Below are 16,588 nucleotides of genomic sequence, written 5' to 3' on the forward strand. Positions count from 1 at the left end.
CTACCTGCACTTCTGTGGCAATGGCAAGGTAATTTATTTAATATCCAAGCTCCCCAGACCCTGCTCAGTCCCCCAAAGTGGACTAATAATCATCTGGCCTGTATTTTTAAATCAGAGTCTTTAATTCAGGACACTGAAGATCAGACCAGCTCTGCCATTGTGGTGCACTAAGGTAAATATGTCGAGGATGCTGAGGACACACTGTAAGAAGCTTGTATTAATGAACAGCCAGACACAATACAAGTCAAACCCCAAATCTCAGCCATGACCTTTCTCACACAGGGCTGGTGAAAATCATGAAACTATTCTAGTATCCCCTGCAGCCCTGGACAGACTACTTTGATCATGCCTGTCATACTGCATGACAGGCTACCCTTAGAAAATGAGTTTAGAAACAAAGGTGGAAAGTCCTTGTATTTTGATAAGAAATAAATAACGAACCCTGCATAAAATCAAAGAGTACATAAAAACAAAAACAAAAAAACAACAATAACAAAAAAATGCAAAGTGGGATAAATGCTTCCCAGATATGTTTGTCCAGAGTAGTTGGTGAAAGACTTGGAAAGATACTTTGATTTTGCCCTCAAGTATGAAAGAAAAATTATTTCCTCTGTATATCTGTATATATTATGTATACTTTGAAGTATACAATGGAAGAGAAGGAGGACATATAGGTATGCTTAAAATAAGCTGGAGAGGGCCCAGTTGTTCTTGAACCAGGAATGTTTTCTGTATGAGTATGAGAGCCAGAATACTCACTGATAGTAAATTTCAAGGAGCAGAGATAAGTTTCCATTTTATCCATTCTTGGACTAATCCTACAAAGTTGTGTATACAATGATAATCACTGCATCCCCTAAATTTTATTGGTTTTCAGAAAGCTTTAGATAATGATGAAAATAATTGTGACAGATTGTGAAAGACAGAAAGTTTTTGGTTGTTTGCTTTGCTTTCTTTTTTCCCTTTAAAAATGATCCAGGTATATTAAAATGTTATCAAGCTGTGAAATGCCCTGCGGTCTCTAACCAGGAACAACTTTTAGAACAACTTTAGCAGTGTGATGCACTGCTAGAGCTAAGTGTGTTTTCATTCTGCCTTCCTGAATCTTACATTTTTTGTAAAGAACTTTAGCATGCAACAATAATTTCCAATACAGAGAGTACAGCTGGAAATCTGGGCTCGGCAGATATTTACCCCTTGAATTAAATCATCAAAAGAAATGAGTGAGTGATATTCTAAGCAAAACCCAACCATTCAAGTTATGTTGTTTTTTAAACAATGAAAATTATTTATATGTGAACTGTATGACCCTACAGTATCTGAATAAGAAACTTCAGAGAATGTCAATAAATGCAGTTACTAAAGGATGTAACTTCAATAAACACAGTGGAAACTTCATTACATTTTGACTTGAAGATTACTTCTAGTTGGAAGCCTGGAGGAAAAAGGCTTAGGACATCATCAGCTTCACATCACTTTCCCAGCAGTTACAGGGTACAGCAGCTGCCACACTGGAGGCAGCTACTGTAATCCCAGCAGATCTGTCCAAGAGGAGCTGTACAGCCACCAGCCGTGTTCCCTGGGGTCCCATCACCAGCTGCAGCAGGAATCCTGTGTCTTTGGAGCAGTCATTAATGTTCAAGTCAGCAGAGCTCTGAGTGAGATGTATTTTTCAGTCTCAAATGTCCTAAGATAGATGTATTTTTACTACTGGAGGGAAAGACAGATGATAGGCAAGATGGAGAGAAAAATGGTTCACAGGACAGGAAGGTTCATTTATGCAGAACTGCATCAGATGTCTGCTCAAAAGAAAAAAGTTGACAAGAAGTCACTGTGTTTAACAGTGTGAGAAAGATATAATCAATAGATAGACCAGACTAGAGATGTGATCTTTTTGTGGCACTGATGTAGATGCAGTCTTAAATTGAAAAAAAACCAAGTTACTTCTGTACAAGGAAATGCATGTAGGAGATCAACTTTCTATTAATAGTCTTATTTTTAAGTCTCTCTGATATTTTTTGAAGTGAAAAAAAGATTATTCCTTTTGATACATCATTTCTCCAACAGATAGCTAATTAATTGAAGTGGTAAATATTTTTTTCTGGAAGTATTAATTACTATATTTTAGTTTCTAATACAAGATCATATTGATCTAAGTGTTGTCATTCTTGGATGTGTTTAATTCAAATGAAAACATATGAAGCACAAGTATATGTTTACTTGATTCAAAAATGCAGCTAGTAATCTGGTCTTTTGCTCCATTCAGCAAATGTTTCTGTCAGATATTTTTCATATGTTCTTAAAGACGTAAATCCCTAAGTTTTATGATAAATTCTGCTACTGTTCCGCTATAAAATTTGAAAGTCCCCTTTTTTTTCCAGCGCCACACTTCCATTTTGTAACATAAACATTCAATATGTTTATGTTTATATATTCTTTATATATTGACATAATAGGAATTATAAATAGTCTATATATGGGTGTGTGTGTATATATATATATACCCTCTTCATTTAAAGCTTTTTTAATAAGAAATTTGTGACAGTACTAGGTTGCATTTGAAGATGGATAGGAAGGAAAAAGTGTTTAAAATTATTACAGTGTTCCTCTCAACATCTCTAAATAAAGGCCTTTTCATTCCAAATAGCTTTTTGGGTTTGGGGAGTGTTTTTGGAATAGAGAATTGTTTCCCCCATGCTATGAATGAGACCACCAAGAAAAAAGTATTTTGTGAAGGCTGTGGAAATGGCCAGTGTAGGACCAGAATGCCAGAATGTAGCCCTACAGCTCATACTTGGTCTCTCAGAAGGCAGTGCATATCTATACAGAGAAAGGAAAGAAGAGAGAGGATAGAATTTTTTTTTTTTTTTTTTTCCCACATCACACATAGTTGCACACTATATTATTTTCTGTTTCCTCCAACTTATATTGACTTCTCTGGAGGGAACGAATTGCCACAGAGTTGGTCTAAAACCTAATCTATAAGGCCCTCAGTACTTTAGATAAGGAACTCCCAGTATCTATTACACATCTTTTGTCTTTTAATATTTTTATCCTTTTTTGTAGTTTATATTTTTAATCTTTATTCAGATAAGATAGTTAAGAAACACATACATTTGTATTGAAAGGTTATACTATTTGCAAGAAATTGAATTCCAATTTGTGGAACCAATGGGTTTGGTCAGTACACTTCTAAAATGACAAAAGCACAGTTTCAAGCCATGTGCAAGCTCTTGCTATACTCTTTCTAAATTTGTAGCAGTATTCAGAGAAGCAGAAAAGATTACAAGATCTGTTTCAACTCACCACTCCAGAACTTCCCAGCTGGCAGAGAATTTCCTGGTTTTAGACACTGTCCATGAGATAGTTGGAAACTGTTTTTGCACCCAGTACAGTTCTTGTAACTGTACCCAATGCAGGTTACACAGCTCCTGTGGCAAGGCTCACATTCTCTAGAGACACCATCAGCGAAGAAGCCATCTCCACACTCACTCACACAGGTGCCATCTGCAATAGAGACAGATCCTGGAAGCAGGACAACCCTTGCCCATTCCTCTGTCTCCAGCAGAAATGGTTTTAGAAAAAACAGTATGTAAGAACACATGAAACATTTTGCAGCTATAAAAACCTCTAATTTTTTAGCACAAAACATAAATTCAGTTCAGTTGCATATGAGAAACTTCACAAACTTCAAACCAATCTGCATTTAAATTTACCTCTAACTTGGCTTTAATCAATGTAGTAAACATTTGTACATACAAATCTAATGGACGTCCCAATTTAATGGTTGGGTCCTAACAATTATACTGTTTCAATGAAACATTAAAGACTAGATGCCTCTCAGATTTTTAGATATATGCAAAATTTAGACATACACAAATTTATACGATCTCTAGTTTCTACTGAATATGAAGTTAAACTCAAGTTTAAATCTGATTCAGACTAAGGTTTGGCACACCTCAACAAAACCTCTGGAAGTTGTAGCACTTAATGCTTTTTGAGCTTTGTGTAATTTCAGTTAAAAAAATCATAGTTCCACAGCTCACCCTGGCTGTGACCACGGAGTATTCCATGAGTGTGATGCCACTACTGGGTACTTTCATCAGCCAGGAAAAGAGAATACTATAGCCTCAGGAATTCCTGTGATTCTTTTTTGGCACCATGTCTGAAACAGACCTGCCTGATTTATGGCTTCTTTAAAAAGCTAGGAGATGCCTACTCTTGTGTGAATCTGGTGTGGAATTTAGTGGTTTTAACTGAGCTTTTTTCAGAGTGTTTAAAAGTCAAAGTAAAACTGGAATTACAAATAGTAAGGAAACATTTAAATTTCTGTCTACAGTTTAAAAACTGTCCTTTTCACAATGTCTGAATCAATTACAAATATTTTTTATGTGCCTGAGAGAGCTGAAATTGGGGTAACATTACCACCTTACATTAACACAAATGCCTGATTCTGCAAAGAGTTAAGTCCCTTCAGCCTCCACTGTCTGCCATAGAACAGGTTTATGAATTTGAGAGTTTGGATCCAGAGTATTTTTCCAAAGAAAAAGTCTAAAATATTTCCATGTGTTACACCTTCTTTGTACTTTGCCTACCTGAGAGATAAAAGCCTTCCACACATGAGTCACATCCTTCCTTGTCACAGCTAACACAGTTGCTAGGACAGTCTTTACACTGCCAAGAACTTTCATCTCTGTAGGTATTTTCTGGACAGTATTTATAGCAATGCTGCTTATACCTGTAAGATAAAGTAGAACATCATTAGTAAGTTTCTTTTCAAGGTCATTGACTTTGTTTTCTGTGTGTTTCTAGGACTGGTAATGATAAAGGTTAGTCAGCATAATGAACAGAAATTATTCCTATAATGAAGATTCAATGTATATTTGTGGTTATTTTGTTTATTCAACAAGCAAAGTCATGTTTTTTAATATTAGGATTCTTAAGTATGATTAATTAATTTTATTTTATTTTTTAAAGATAGGTAGAAACTTGAATACATTCTTCATTAAAAATTATTATATCATGATTGTAAAGAGCTGATTGCTTGTAAAAACACATAATCCAGTGTCCTTGTTTATAGAGTCAACATAATAATAATATTCTTTTCCAGTTTTTACAGAGATCTATAAATGATCTCTTTGAAAAGCAGTAATGTTCTTTTCTCTCCATTTCGTTTACTCTTTTAATTAACTTTTTATTCCTTTGCATAAACTCCATACATTTATAAGTCTTATGATCTTCAAATACCAGAACTAGACACAACATAATAAAAGCAAATTTGTTCCAAACCCATATACGCTATTTAACTTTTTGACACTTTTTGTTCCATATTCCTCTCTTCTGATATGCAAAGGTCCCACCAGTCTATAATTTTTAACAGGTCTCAACACTGAATAATTGGCTAGTTTTCCGACACTTCCCAAGTATTTTTCTCATTTACTGTTTTAAGACAAGCAATTTAAAGGACAAAACAGCATAGACAGCACAGATCTATGTAGTAAAGAGCATATTTTTTGCTTCAGAAGAATGTGTAGTCATGAAGAGCTATATATATATATATACAGCTATACTTACATGTAATAGTTTTGAATGCATGTTATACAGATTCTTGGATCATCTGAAATTAAAGATAAAAAATTATGTAAATAATTTTCAGAGTAAAAAACAGAATGCCAAAAAGAACTTTTGTTACACCAATTGTATGTTAATATTTCTTACACTAAAATAATTACAGCTGTAAAAAGAACATAATTGTCTTTGAATCTCTGTTCACATTTATTTTGAGATGAAATCTTCCACAATCAGATCCTGGACTGTATTTTCATAGTAACCCATGGCTTTTTGGTCTTCAGCATAATCCAGGTACCTGGGAGGAGCTAAGTCCTTAGGAAGTGATGATCTGAAAAGCAGACCCTTCACAGGAGCTCAGGTTGGGTCATATGGACTGCTGAAAGGAGACTGAAACGTACCTGAAACAATAATTTCATCCTATTTCTTTATTTGTTGCAAAGAAAAGTTACAACTTTTGTCACCTCTAAAAGCATACTTTCAGGCATCTAAGTAATCAGCTTAAATTTCAAAATCCTGAGCTAGACAAGATTGTTTCTATATTTGGAGAGGGGATAATTTTGGAAGAGGTGGTGGTGGTGCAAGTCTTTTGGGTAAACTTTCCCAACAAAAACCTAATTTTTGTAATCAAAACATTTGTTGAATGAACAGGAAAAGGGTTATGCAACTTTTAAAACTTAAAATTATGAATTTGACTCCAAAAATAAAGAATATTTTTTATAACCTTCCTTCTGTTGTCTTCATCTTCTACCCACTATTTCTTTCACCTTCATCAAATATCCTAGAAGCAGCAGAATGGAAGGAAACAAAACAGCCTGGGGGTATATATTTACAAAGAGAATGCCAGAATCACAGAATATTCCAAATTGTAAGGGTCTCAGAAGGATCATTGAGTCCAGCTCCTGGCCCTGCACTGCAAAATCCCCAAGAGTCACACCATGTGCCTGAGAGTGTTGCGCAAGCACTTGCTGAATTCTGTCAAGCTTGGTGCTGTGACCACTTCCCTGGGAAGCCTGTTCCAGTGCCCAACCGCCCTCTGGGTGAAGAAGCTTTCCCTAATATCAAACCTAAATCATCCCTGACACAATTTCAGGCCATACTCTTGGACTGTCACTGGTTACTGGTTACCACAGAGAGAAGGTAATGTCTGACCCTCTTCTTCTCATGAGGAAGCTGTGGACTGTAGCCAGGTCTCCCCCCAATCTCCTCTTCTTTAGTCTGAATAAATCAAATTATTTCAGCTGCTCCTCATAAAGCTTCCCCTCCAGATTCTTCACCATCCTTGTGGCACTCTTTTTGATGCTCTCTAATAGCTTAATGTCTCTTTCATGTTGTGGTGCCCAAACTGCACACAGTCCTCAAGGGTGGGGGGGCCTGCACCAGTGCAGAGCCTTCCCTTGTCAAGCTTCACATGATTGGTAGTTGCTCAGTCATCTAATTTGTCAAAGTCTCTCTGCAGGACTTCCCTTTGGTGAAGACAACAGCTCCTCCCAGTTTTTTAGCATGTACAAACTTGCTAAGTATCCCTTCCAGTCCTACATCCAGGTAATTTATGAAGATGTTGAAGAGCACAGGACTAAGATGGAGCCCTGTGGAACACCAGTCTGTCACCAGTCTGATGTCACCCCATTCACTCTCATCCTTTGTGCCTGACTCATTAGTTGTTCGCCCATACCATGACATGTTTATCCAGCTGTGTGCTGGAAGTTTTGCCTGCAAGACTACTATGAGAGATTAGGCTCTTAATTTCTTGAAGAATTGAAGAATCTGGAAGATTCTCTCCTGAATCAAGGAATGATGGAATCAATTAGCTTGGAAAAGACCTCTGAGATCAGCAAGCCCAGCTTCTTACCAAACACCCTGTTAACCACTCCATGGCACTAGGTACCACGCCTAGTCTTCCCACAAATACTTCCAGGGACAGTGGCACTACCACCTCCCTGGCTATTCCATTAGGTCTAACCACCATTTCTATGAAAAAATTCTTCCTAATATCCAACTTAAACTTCCTCATGAGCAGACAAAAACCACGTCTTCTTATCCTGTTGCTAGTTGGCTGGGAGAAGAGGTCAACCTGCACATGGCTGCAACCCCCTTTCACACAGCGGTAGAGAGTTCAGAAGTTTCCCTGAGCATCCTTTTCTCCAGGCTAAACAATTCTAACTCTCTCAGCTGCATGGGGCTATTGTGGCCAAAACATAAAGTATGACACTTGGTCTTTCCAGTGTCCTGAAATCTCTTTTCATTAACCATGAGCTTCTTGTTGAAATACCACTGGTACCCTGTGAAAGCAATAGGAGGCAGTGGTTCGAAGGCTCCATTAACTTCTTCATTTTTTTTGTTGAGGTCCCTGATTTGGGCCCCAAGAAGGCAGCAAAATTCCCTGAAAATAAGGTCTGGTCTGCAGATGGTTTAGATTATATTTGCCTTAATGTATATTTTCTTCAGTAATTCCAGCAGAAAATTTCAGCAGTTAACATTTCTTGACTGTTTTGATTCATGAAGCTTCTGAACTGCAAATTGCTGAAGGAGTAGAAATATATGCTTTCTTTGTATATGTAATTTTAGAAGTATGTTTGGTCAGTGGCTTCTGAACTAGGTGAATTGTTGGTCTGATCCAGTAGTTTTCTTCCATGCTCTTATTTCTATGGAGAGCTTTAAACTAAAATCTGGAATATTAAGTTCTTGCAGAAGTCAAGGTTCGGTCTCATATCTTAAGCTTCTCCACTGATTTTTCCCAAGCCTGGATTTTACAGAGGAAGTAGTTTTTTTCTTTATCAGAAAAAGAAAAAAATCAAAGAAAGCAAGCTTTTTCAATACATGCACCTTGTACCTTCAATGTTCAAGGAAATTCTCTTTTACCTACACTTTAGGAAAGACATGCTTTAATGTAATGTTCTGCCTACACTGAAATGTCAGGACTGAAAATCAGAGAACAGTTCCAAAACTTTCTGGGCATTTTCTTCTGCAGAGATTGCATATTATCATCACAGAAGCCTGTAGAAAAAAGTCTTATTATCTGCAAATCTAAACCCCTTTCTGCAAGACTAACCTCTTGTGGAAGATTTATTCTGAGATAAAAAACTATATCATAATTTTGTCTAGAAAGCCAAGGTCTATTCATCATCAGGGATGGTTTGAAGAAATGAAGATTTCCTTTCTCTTTCTTAGGTTGCTATGGGAACCAGATTAGTTTTTACTCATTTATCATGTAATGATAAACCTGTATCTGTAAGCCTAAGTCTTTTCACAGTGCTGTTCTTTCAGCTGCCTAACACTTCCTTCCATCTTTTCCAAATACTTTCCTCTCACTCCCACAGTCTTAAAAACTCTACATTTCTCCATTCCACTCTGTATAATGGATCTTGTTGGTCATTTGTGTATTATATATTCTCACTTTCAGCCTTTATAGCTTGAAGTTTTTTACACAGACCTTGTAACCCCAAGCAAATTAAATAGTAGGTTCTGGATGACCTTTGAGAGTGGTTTAGGCTTTACCTTGTTAGATCAGAGGGGCTAAATGCCACAATTGGGCCTAAATGTCTCTTTGGCAGGCCTTTATTCTCAGGGACGTGGCTCCTTTGAAAGAGAAAAGTGCTGAACATTTTTCACTCTGCACCCTACTGAGGAGTACTTTACTCTCAGTGTTAGCCTTCGAAAACAGTCCTAGTGCAAAATTTGCAAAGCTATATCATAGTGCTCACTGTAGAAATTTGGATGGATCAAAAGTTGGTATATATTGTATTGTGCAGCGTGGAGATGAGGTAATCTGTAGGAACCCATAGGAACCATTCATAAGATGTTTTACTTTCACAAGCTGAGTGAGGCACGTGGAAGAGAACCCACAAGTAATTAAGAACTGGGTCAGGAAAGTGTGGCTCCTTGGGAACACACTGGCAGGAAGATTGGCTCCACAAACTGAGAGGATGCCTGACTTACACGATCACTTCTGAGGGAAGACTATCCTCCATTGATTCCTATGAGTTTGTCAATGATCTGTGTGAGCTCCATGTGCTGCAAATATATACCTCCTCAGCAAACTAGGTGCTTAATTAGTTACTCATGTGGCAATTTCTGCTTGTGAAATGTATTTATCCAAGCCAGTAGATGCGGCATATCAGAGCAGTTTGTCACTTGTCACCTTCAAAGGTAGCCAAATTTGGTTTCTGATCATTATGCCAGTGCAAAAGGGCACATGTAAATGGTATGATTAAAGAGAGAGCTGAAGTTATTTGAGAAAACACTTTAGTCCACATGTTGTATTTTAAATACAAGAAATAGGAGCCAAGATTTTTATGTTCTTGAATTTTATTGACTCTGAAATTCTCTTCAAATAATCACTTTAAGTGGCTCAGAATCTACAGTTTTACCGTATTTTTTCTCTTGTTCTGAGTGTTGGCTTATAGCCACAGGCTTTCTAAAGAAGAAAGTTTGACTTTGAAGAAGGTGTCTGAAATTCATTATGGTTTTAGAAGTCTGGAGAAAATATGAATTCTATCCTGCAGTTATCTAAATATGTGAGTCAGTGAACTTATATTGAGAGGCTGAAGGTAAATGTTGCAAGGGCATAAAGAAATCCCCTTCTTAATATTTTTTGCAGCAGAACTTTGTCTGTCAAAAGCTGCTTTTGTTGAGGAAACTGGATTTAATTTTGTAGACTTCATGATGTTTACTGGCATTCACCAGAAAAAAGACATTAAACTTTAATCAAAACCTGATGGTCAAAGGTAATGAAGAACTGTAGCTCCCATCTTTCTGCATCAGAGGGAGCAATCACTCATTGCTGCTCTAGAAAGTAGACTCAGCATGTCCAAAATTAAGTTATAAGAGCAGAGGTACCAAAGGTGTGAGGTTTCATAAAGATAATCTTGGCTGTGTGGACTTGTGATGTATTCAGCACACTTTCTTACACACTTTGTCTGTCCAATATTGTTCTTGTGTTTGCTTGTACAGAAACAGGGATATATTTCAAGTTTTTAAGTATTTAGAGTTAAACTTTGGTACTGAAATCACCCTCAAGCCTTGCCTTGTGCCTGTGTGAGTCTGACTTTCAGGTTTCATGGGAAATTGTGCACAATGAAGCCAATTAGGCTCTTGTGGCATTGAACAGAGCCAAATGCACCCCAGAGCATGTGGGCAGGACAAGGTGGGGAGGTGAATCCTAATATGCACAGCCCTTGTTTGGACACTTTTTACACAAAGCTATAGATTTTCTGGGGATTAGTGCTTTCTAAGGCTATGGCCCTATCAGCATATCCCAGGACTTGTCAGTGTCTGCAGGCAGACTGGCACCTGTGAGCATTAAGGATTCTTTAAATCCTTAAAATATGAGTGGCCTCTGAATTAATGAAGTGAAACAGAAAGAAAATAATTACCTGAATTTAAGAGAAAGCATAATTTGTGCTTTAACTACATAGACTTACCTGTCTTTGATTAAGTATCTCTCTCTCGGAGTTCCTGTCTTTGCTCTTAGACTTTCTGTGTTGATACCGTAAAGATATATTGCCATTCTGGTCCCTTAACACAAAATCCACTTGAAACTTGGAGGAAACCAAACAGACTTGACTACATTCCTTGAGGATTCCAGTAGGTCAAGACAGTCTTACAAGCAAACACTATCTACTTTAGTATCCTCACACCTGGTGAAGAATAACATGCAGTGCTACTTACTGTGTGGGTTTTACTTTCCTCTCTGAAATGCTTGATATGGGATGCAAAGTATGAAACCGTTATAAAAGTATGATACAGCTGTCTTAATCTGGATGTAGTGTCACTACTGATCAAAAAGAGACACTACCCATGCAGACTTGCTCTATTCTGCTGGCACATGGCATCGTGCCAGAAGGAATCAAACCTCATTAATTTTCCTGTCTGTGCAAAGCAAGACAGCATTGCCTGAGACTGCAGATGGTGGTTTAATCTATTATTTGGTGCCTCATGAAAATTATTTTTTGAGCAAAACACTTTCAAACTAGTAGGAAAACAGGTAATTCAATTATCTTAATATGATTATATATCCCTCCTAAAAACTAGACTTCTGTCTACAAGAAAAGAGAAAAATATCATAATCTCTGTACTTTGCAGGCACTAAGAGAATCAATTACATTTTGCTGCTCCTGGTTTAGAAGGTTAGAATTTAAAATAAATAAAACTTTTGTAAGTGACTCAGTATAAACAAAAGAAGTTAATTATTTTTACTTCTAAGTGTTTATAATGAAGGATCTTAAACACTTCAGAAGGAGCAGGAGCTGAATGATTTTTTATGAGAGAATGGTCTTCAGTCAGCTGGGAATCCATAAATATGTACAGAATATATTTTCAGTTGTATATATGAACAACTAGTTTTCAGTATGTGAACTATATAATATTTTATTCCAATTGCTATGATTACTGCATTCTTTTTTTTCCCCACTGCACTTTTACCTGAAATGTTCATAGCATTGAACTTTTTCTACGCCTTCTCTACAGTTCTTAGAATAAATTACTCAATTGTGTTAAAGGGGAGATAAGACAAAGAGACTGCAAGACCCTCCAGCATCTACTTAATTTTAAAAGGGAGTCTGCAGAAAGACTATGAAGATGCGAAAATAAATGTAGCATGTTCCTTATTTTCTTACCTTGAAATTTCAGTAATTTAAATTATTTTTATGGCAGTGTAGTTTCTCTAGGGCTTGCAAAATAATAAACTTCTTGTAAGAGACAGGCATTAAAGTTTCTGTGTTTTAGGGTTTTTTTACAAAAGTTTCTAAGCATATTGGCTGATTAGACTTGAGAAAGCCATTACTGTACTTAACTCATCTATGAATGAAGTTGTTGATATGCCTGAAAACTCACTGAATGTTAAGAGTAAAAATACTAGCAAATATCTACCATATAATAGAGATGGATATAGGTATCTGCCATGTCTACCTGACTTATATTAAGTTGAAGATTACAGGTTCTGCCTTATTTCAAGAATACATTATAGTTTGCAAAATCTGCTTGGGACTACTGTGCTTTTAAGCCAATACAGTTCTTCTTTTCCAAGTAGAATTAAGAGTAAACCAATTTCTCACTCACAGTAATATATTCATCATGAGCACCAAAGACTTTCCTTAAGAGAAAGAGAATGCCTGTAAATAAACACTTTCATCTTAATACATCTGACTTTACACAGCAGTGAAAACTAATTCAGTCTTTTTTTTACTATTCTGTTGATCCTTGAAGCTCTTAAAACCCTCTTTTAAAGCAGAACTTTGAGTGCAAGAAGTTGAAAATATGTAGTGAATATTATGGATGATTAATGTTTAGGAGATCAGTGATCCTCCCAGGAAAAAGGCAAATGAGTACAAGCCCTTATTCTGTATGCCAGCTGACCATCAGCCTTCCAGTCTCCTTATACATGCCTATTAAGTTCACAACAAAGGAAATCTTTCTCGGAGTCACTTGAAATGACTATTTTTTACAAAACATTGCTATTCGAACATATGATATTTCTCCCTAATTCAAACCACCAATTGCCACTACATGGTTTCAGAAGAAAAATAAATAATCTGAAGTCACAATCATTGTAAAAACCACAGAAATTATTAGCATGGGGAAGTAACCTCTGATAGCACCAATAAAGATAGGTATTGAAATATATGCTGTCTCTTAACTTCTTCTCCCCTCAACCAAGCAGGCAGCTGCCATGAATCTGGATAACACACCATACAAAAGGAGACCACAGTGTAGTGGCATTCATGCAAAAACCATCTCTTCATTAAACAGCATTGAGCAGGGCAGTTGTAGTCACAGAGGAAAACCTTAGGCTTGACTGAATTCACACGGAATGGCTGGTCACCAGCATAACAGGATATTTTTTTATGGTATCACATTAGATCAGACAACTGGCAGAAAGAAGGAATTATGTGATGAAAATCCTCATGTTAGGTTAGGTACACCAGAAAAAGTGCCATACAGACAGTTGGGGTTCGGAGTTTATTGCAGGCTATGGCATGCCAATACTGTGCTGTTCTAAATTTTGCAGAACTGGGAACTCAGATCCAGAAAATGTTCCAATCATGGATGGCAGCCCTGAATGTGAGAGATACATTTTTTTATGGAAAGGGCATATTTTTGCGTCAAAGATTTTCACTTCTGGGACCTGACAAAGCAGAATCTGTGCTTGCCTGGAGGAGAGTGCCACACCCCTTTAACAGACTCCCATGCAACCATAAGCGTTCACCCACAACTGCACACATTGCAACTTAGAGAAGTCTCACTTTCTCTGGATATTTGGGTAGGAAGAGAACCCCCTGAAACTGCAGGGAACCTGCAACAGCCACATGGCAAGCACATTGTGACATGGAAGCTGAGTTTCCACCTGAGTATCAGCATCCTCTTTTTATTTAACATTGCTGGCTGCATTTTCAACTCAGTGTACTTCCTTTCTTTCCTGTTTCACAGGAACTCCAAATGAACTGCACGTGGATGGATGGATTGGCTGCGCCAACCTTGAAATGTATACAAGGAATTTTTTAGGGCAGTAGCACTATTATTGCAATGAATGAAATTTAAAGACTGTCCTTATGACTGCACCCTTGAAGAAGAAGCAGAGGGCGGTGATCTGTTTTGAGGCATAGAAAATTTGAACATCTACAGTAAAATTCTGTGTCAGATAATAGCTTAATAACTTCAGAAAGTCAGTAAATCTTTCAGCCTGAGTATGGGATTCAAACAGGAAAAAACAGAAGTGCTGCAAATTTTAATAGCTAAATTAACAGAAAATTATTCTTATTAATGTTGAATATAAATTTTAGATTATTTTAAAAATAAATATATTATGGAATATAGTTTACTTGGTAAGAAGATACCTGCACCAATGACTAATTGCTCAGCAGCATGCACTTAAGCTAATGACAAGAATGAGGGGAACTAAATTTTCCCTACCTTAAGAATAACAATAAAGTTGATTAAGGGAATATTTACCCTGTTTGCAGTTGCGGCATCCATCAGAACATGGTAAGCAGTCTTCAGAGGCAGGGTCTTCCACTTCACCTGTGTTTTGTAAATCATCAGTTTTTGGTTAATTCTAGATAATGCAACATTTGGAAGCACTCAGCAAGGTTCCTGGAAATAAACTTGATTCAAATTAAAAGAGAAGAAAGACTCATGAAAACTTGTTTCCTCATTTGTTTTTTTATAACCCACTCAGTTTGAGGAAAATACTCTTGCTTTACAATAACCTGATACTAGAAGAGGATCAGAGCCGGAACTTAAGGACCTCAGGATCAGGTGTGACTGTATTTCAAAACATTTTTTTAACATGCTTTAGCAGGTTTCTATAAAAAATTGAATAGATTATTTGTTATTTCCAAATGAAGGATGCTTACCTTCTCTACAACTATGCTTCTGACACACATTTTGAGTTAGGTAGTAGCCTCTGAAACATCTTTTGCAGTGGCTGGAGTTCAGGCACACTTCACAGTGGCCAGGGCAAGGCACACAGGTATGCTCCAAGTGGTAGTGACCTGGAGGACAGTTGTCTCTGCACTCTCCATGATACAGGAAACGTTCCATCCCTCTTCTGTCTGTGTGGCAAACAAATGGGAAAAAGTTGTCAGCCACAGAGCGCATTTGGGGTATAAGAAGAAGCTTTATGCAATTCCAGTGCTGCCCTAGACTGCTAGATTTTACAGTTCTACACCAGATGGTATATATAAAAATTTCAGGACCTCAAACTTTTCACATTCCTGGAGATTTATGGCACATAAAATGTCCTGCTAGAGAACAATTACTCTTCACATCCATCAGTCTAATTTTTAAAAAAAAATATTTTTCCATCACTGAATTCTCTTGCAGAGGACAAACAGGTATTTGTAATGCATTCTACATGCAAATGTACAATTATTATTAAGAAAACAAAGTGACCCTTTTGGGTCACTTCACCTTTGGGAAGAGTCAGTCTGTGTCCCTAGAAGATTAAACTGTAATCCTCATCTTAGTGGAACCATCTAGAATTTAATTTAAATAGCAGATGTGCAGCTATTAGCTATTAAAGCACAAGCATTCTCAAATGCATAAGAACTGGGAGGTCCCCTGTTCTAAATCCGAGTCAAGCCTGTGAAAACCCATATAACTTCATGTGTCATGTGCTGTGACATGGGGAGTTTTCTAATCAGTTACCCTACAGTATAAATTACACAAATAACTGTGCTAAGTATATTGTATGGCCTTAACTGCAGAGCAAGAATTTGCTTACCAGAATCTATGTTTGAAAATGCAGAGAAAGCAGCTATAATAGGAAATAATGCTGCACTATAGCAGAAGTTGAATTTTCTTTATTTTACTTTTCATGCACAAATCTTTAGTTTTCCTGCCTCCTAAGAGGGTGAGTCTCATCAGTGTCTTAATTTCTTGATTCACAGAAATACAAAAATATATCTTGCTGTCCTCCATAAGGGAGACTCTTTGGGGAATAATTATAAAAACTTGCTCTCACATTAGACCTGAAGCACCATTTGAAAATTTCATCTACTGAGTCAAATTTTTCAAAGTGAGAAAGTCAGTCTCATCATCAGTATGACTACTTAATGCAGCCATACTAGTGTTTGCTTGTAGTCTAGACACTTACAACTATATAAAGTCTGTGCCATTGTTGATTAGGACTGAAATAGAAGTAGCAGCTGAAATGAAAAGGCTGTGAATCCATTGGGAACCCTCAGAAGACAGCCCATAAAAAAATCACTCTTTATTATGAATTAGATCTTGAACACTCATTTCCAAGGACAGTTCAGACTGGTTGCACATAATTGCAAGTGATGTCCTCAGGTTTCTGCCCATCAGATGTTAGAGTGACAATACGAAATAATTTTTAAAACAGAATTTCAAAGGGAGAAGAGTGTCCTTTTTGGAATTTCCACCAAATCTGCTACATCAGCCTTCCTCTCAACATAAGATCTATAAAAATGTGTTTTGGTGATAAGCTGCTTTTTGCAAAACCTGATTGTTCAGCTGTAGGGGCACAGCAATCTCCAGTGGAACCCACCATGCTTGTTTC

The 16,588-nt window shown here is 37.0% G+C and overlaps 2 protein-coding genes across 2 annotated transcripts in view; one reads left to right on the plus strand and one right to left on the minus strand.

Annotated features, from left to right (window-relative positions):
• ARSK (arylsulfatase family member K) overlaps positions 1–14,292 on the plus strand; it is a 56,117-nt gene extending 41,825 nt beyond the window's left edge. The window contains exon 9 of the mRNA XM_040089349.2: positions 13,996–14,292. Within this exon, the coding sequence (XP_039945283.2) occupies positions 13,996–14,078 (83 nt within the window). The 3' untranslated portion in view covers positions 14,079–14,292. The remainder of the gene's footprint in view (positions 1–13,995) is intronic.
• PCSK5 (proprotein convertase subtilisin/kexin type 5) overlaps positions 1–16,588 on the minus strand; it is a 240,040-nt gene that overhangs the window by 20,449 nt on the left and 203,003 nt on the right. Inside the window, exons 23-27 of the mRNA XM_040089345.1 lie at positions 14,922–15,119; positions 14,518–14,586; positions 5,575–5,617; positions 4,596–4,738; positions 3,307–3,507 (exon numbers count right to left, since the gene is read on the minus strand). Of these exons, the coding sequence (XP_039945279.1) occupies positions 3,307–3,507; positions 4,596–4,738; positions 5,575–5,617; positions 14,518–14,586; positions 14,922–15,119 (654 nt within the window). The remainder of the gene's footprint in view (positions 1–3,306; positions 3,508–4,595; positions 4,739–5,574; positions 5,618–14,517; positions 14,587–14,921; positions 15,120–16,588) is intronic.

This window comes from Hirundo rustica, chromosome Z, assembly GCF_015227805.2.
Source record: "Hirundo rustica isolate bHirRus1 chromosome Z, bHirRus1.pri.v3, whole genome shotgun sequence".
Classification (NCBI taxonomy): Eukaryota; Metazoa; Chordata; class Aves; order Passeriformes; family Hirundinidae; genus Hirundo; species Hirundo rustica.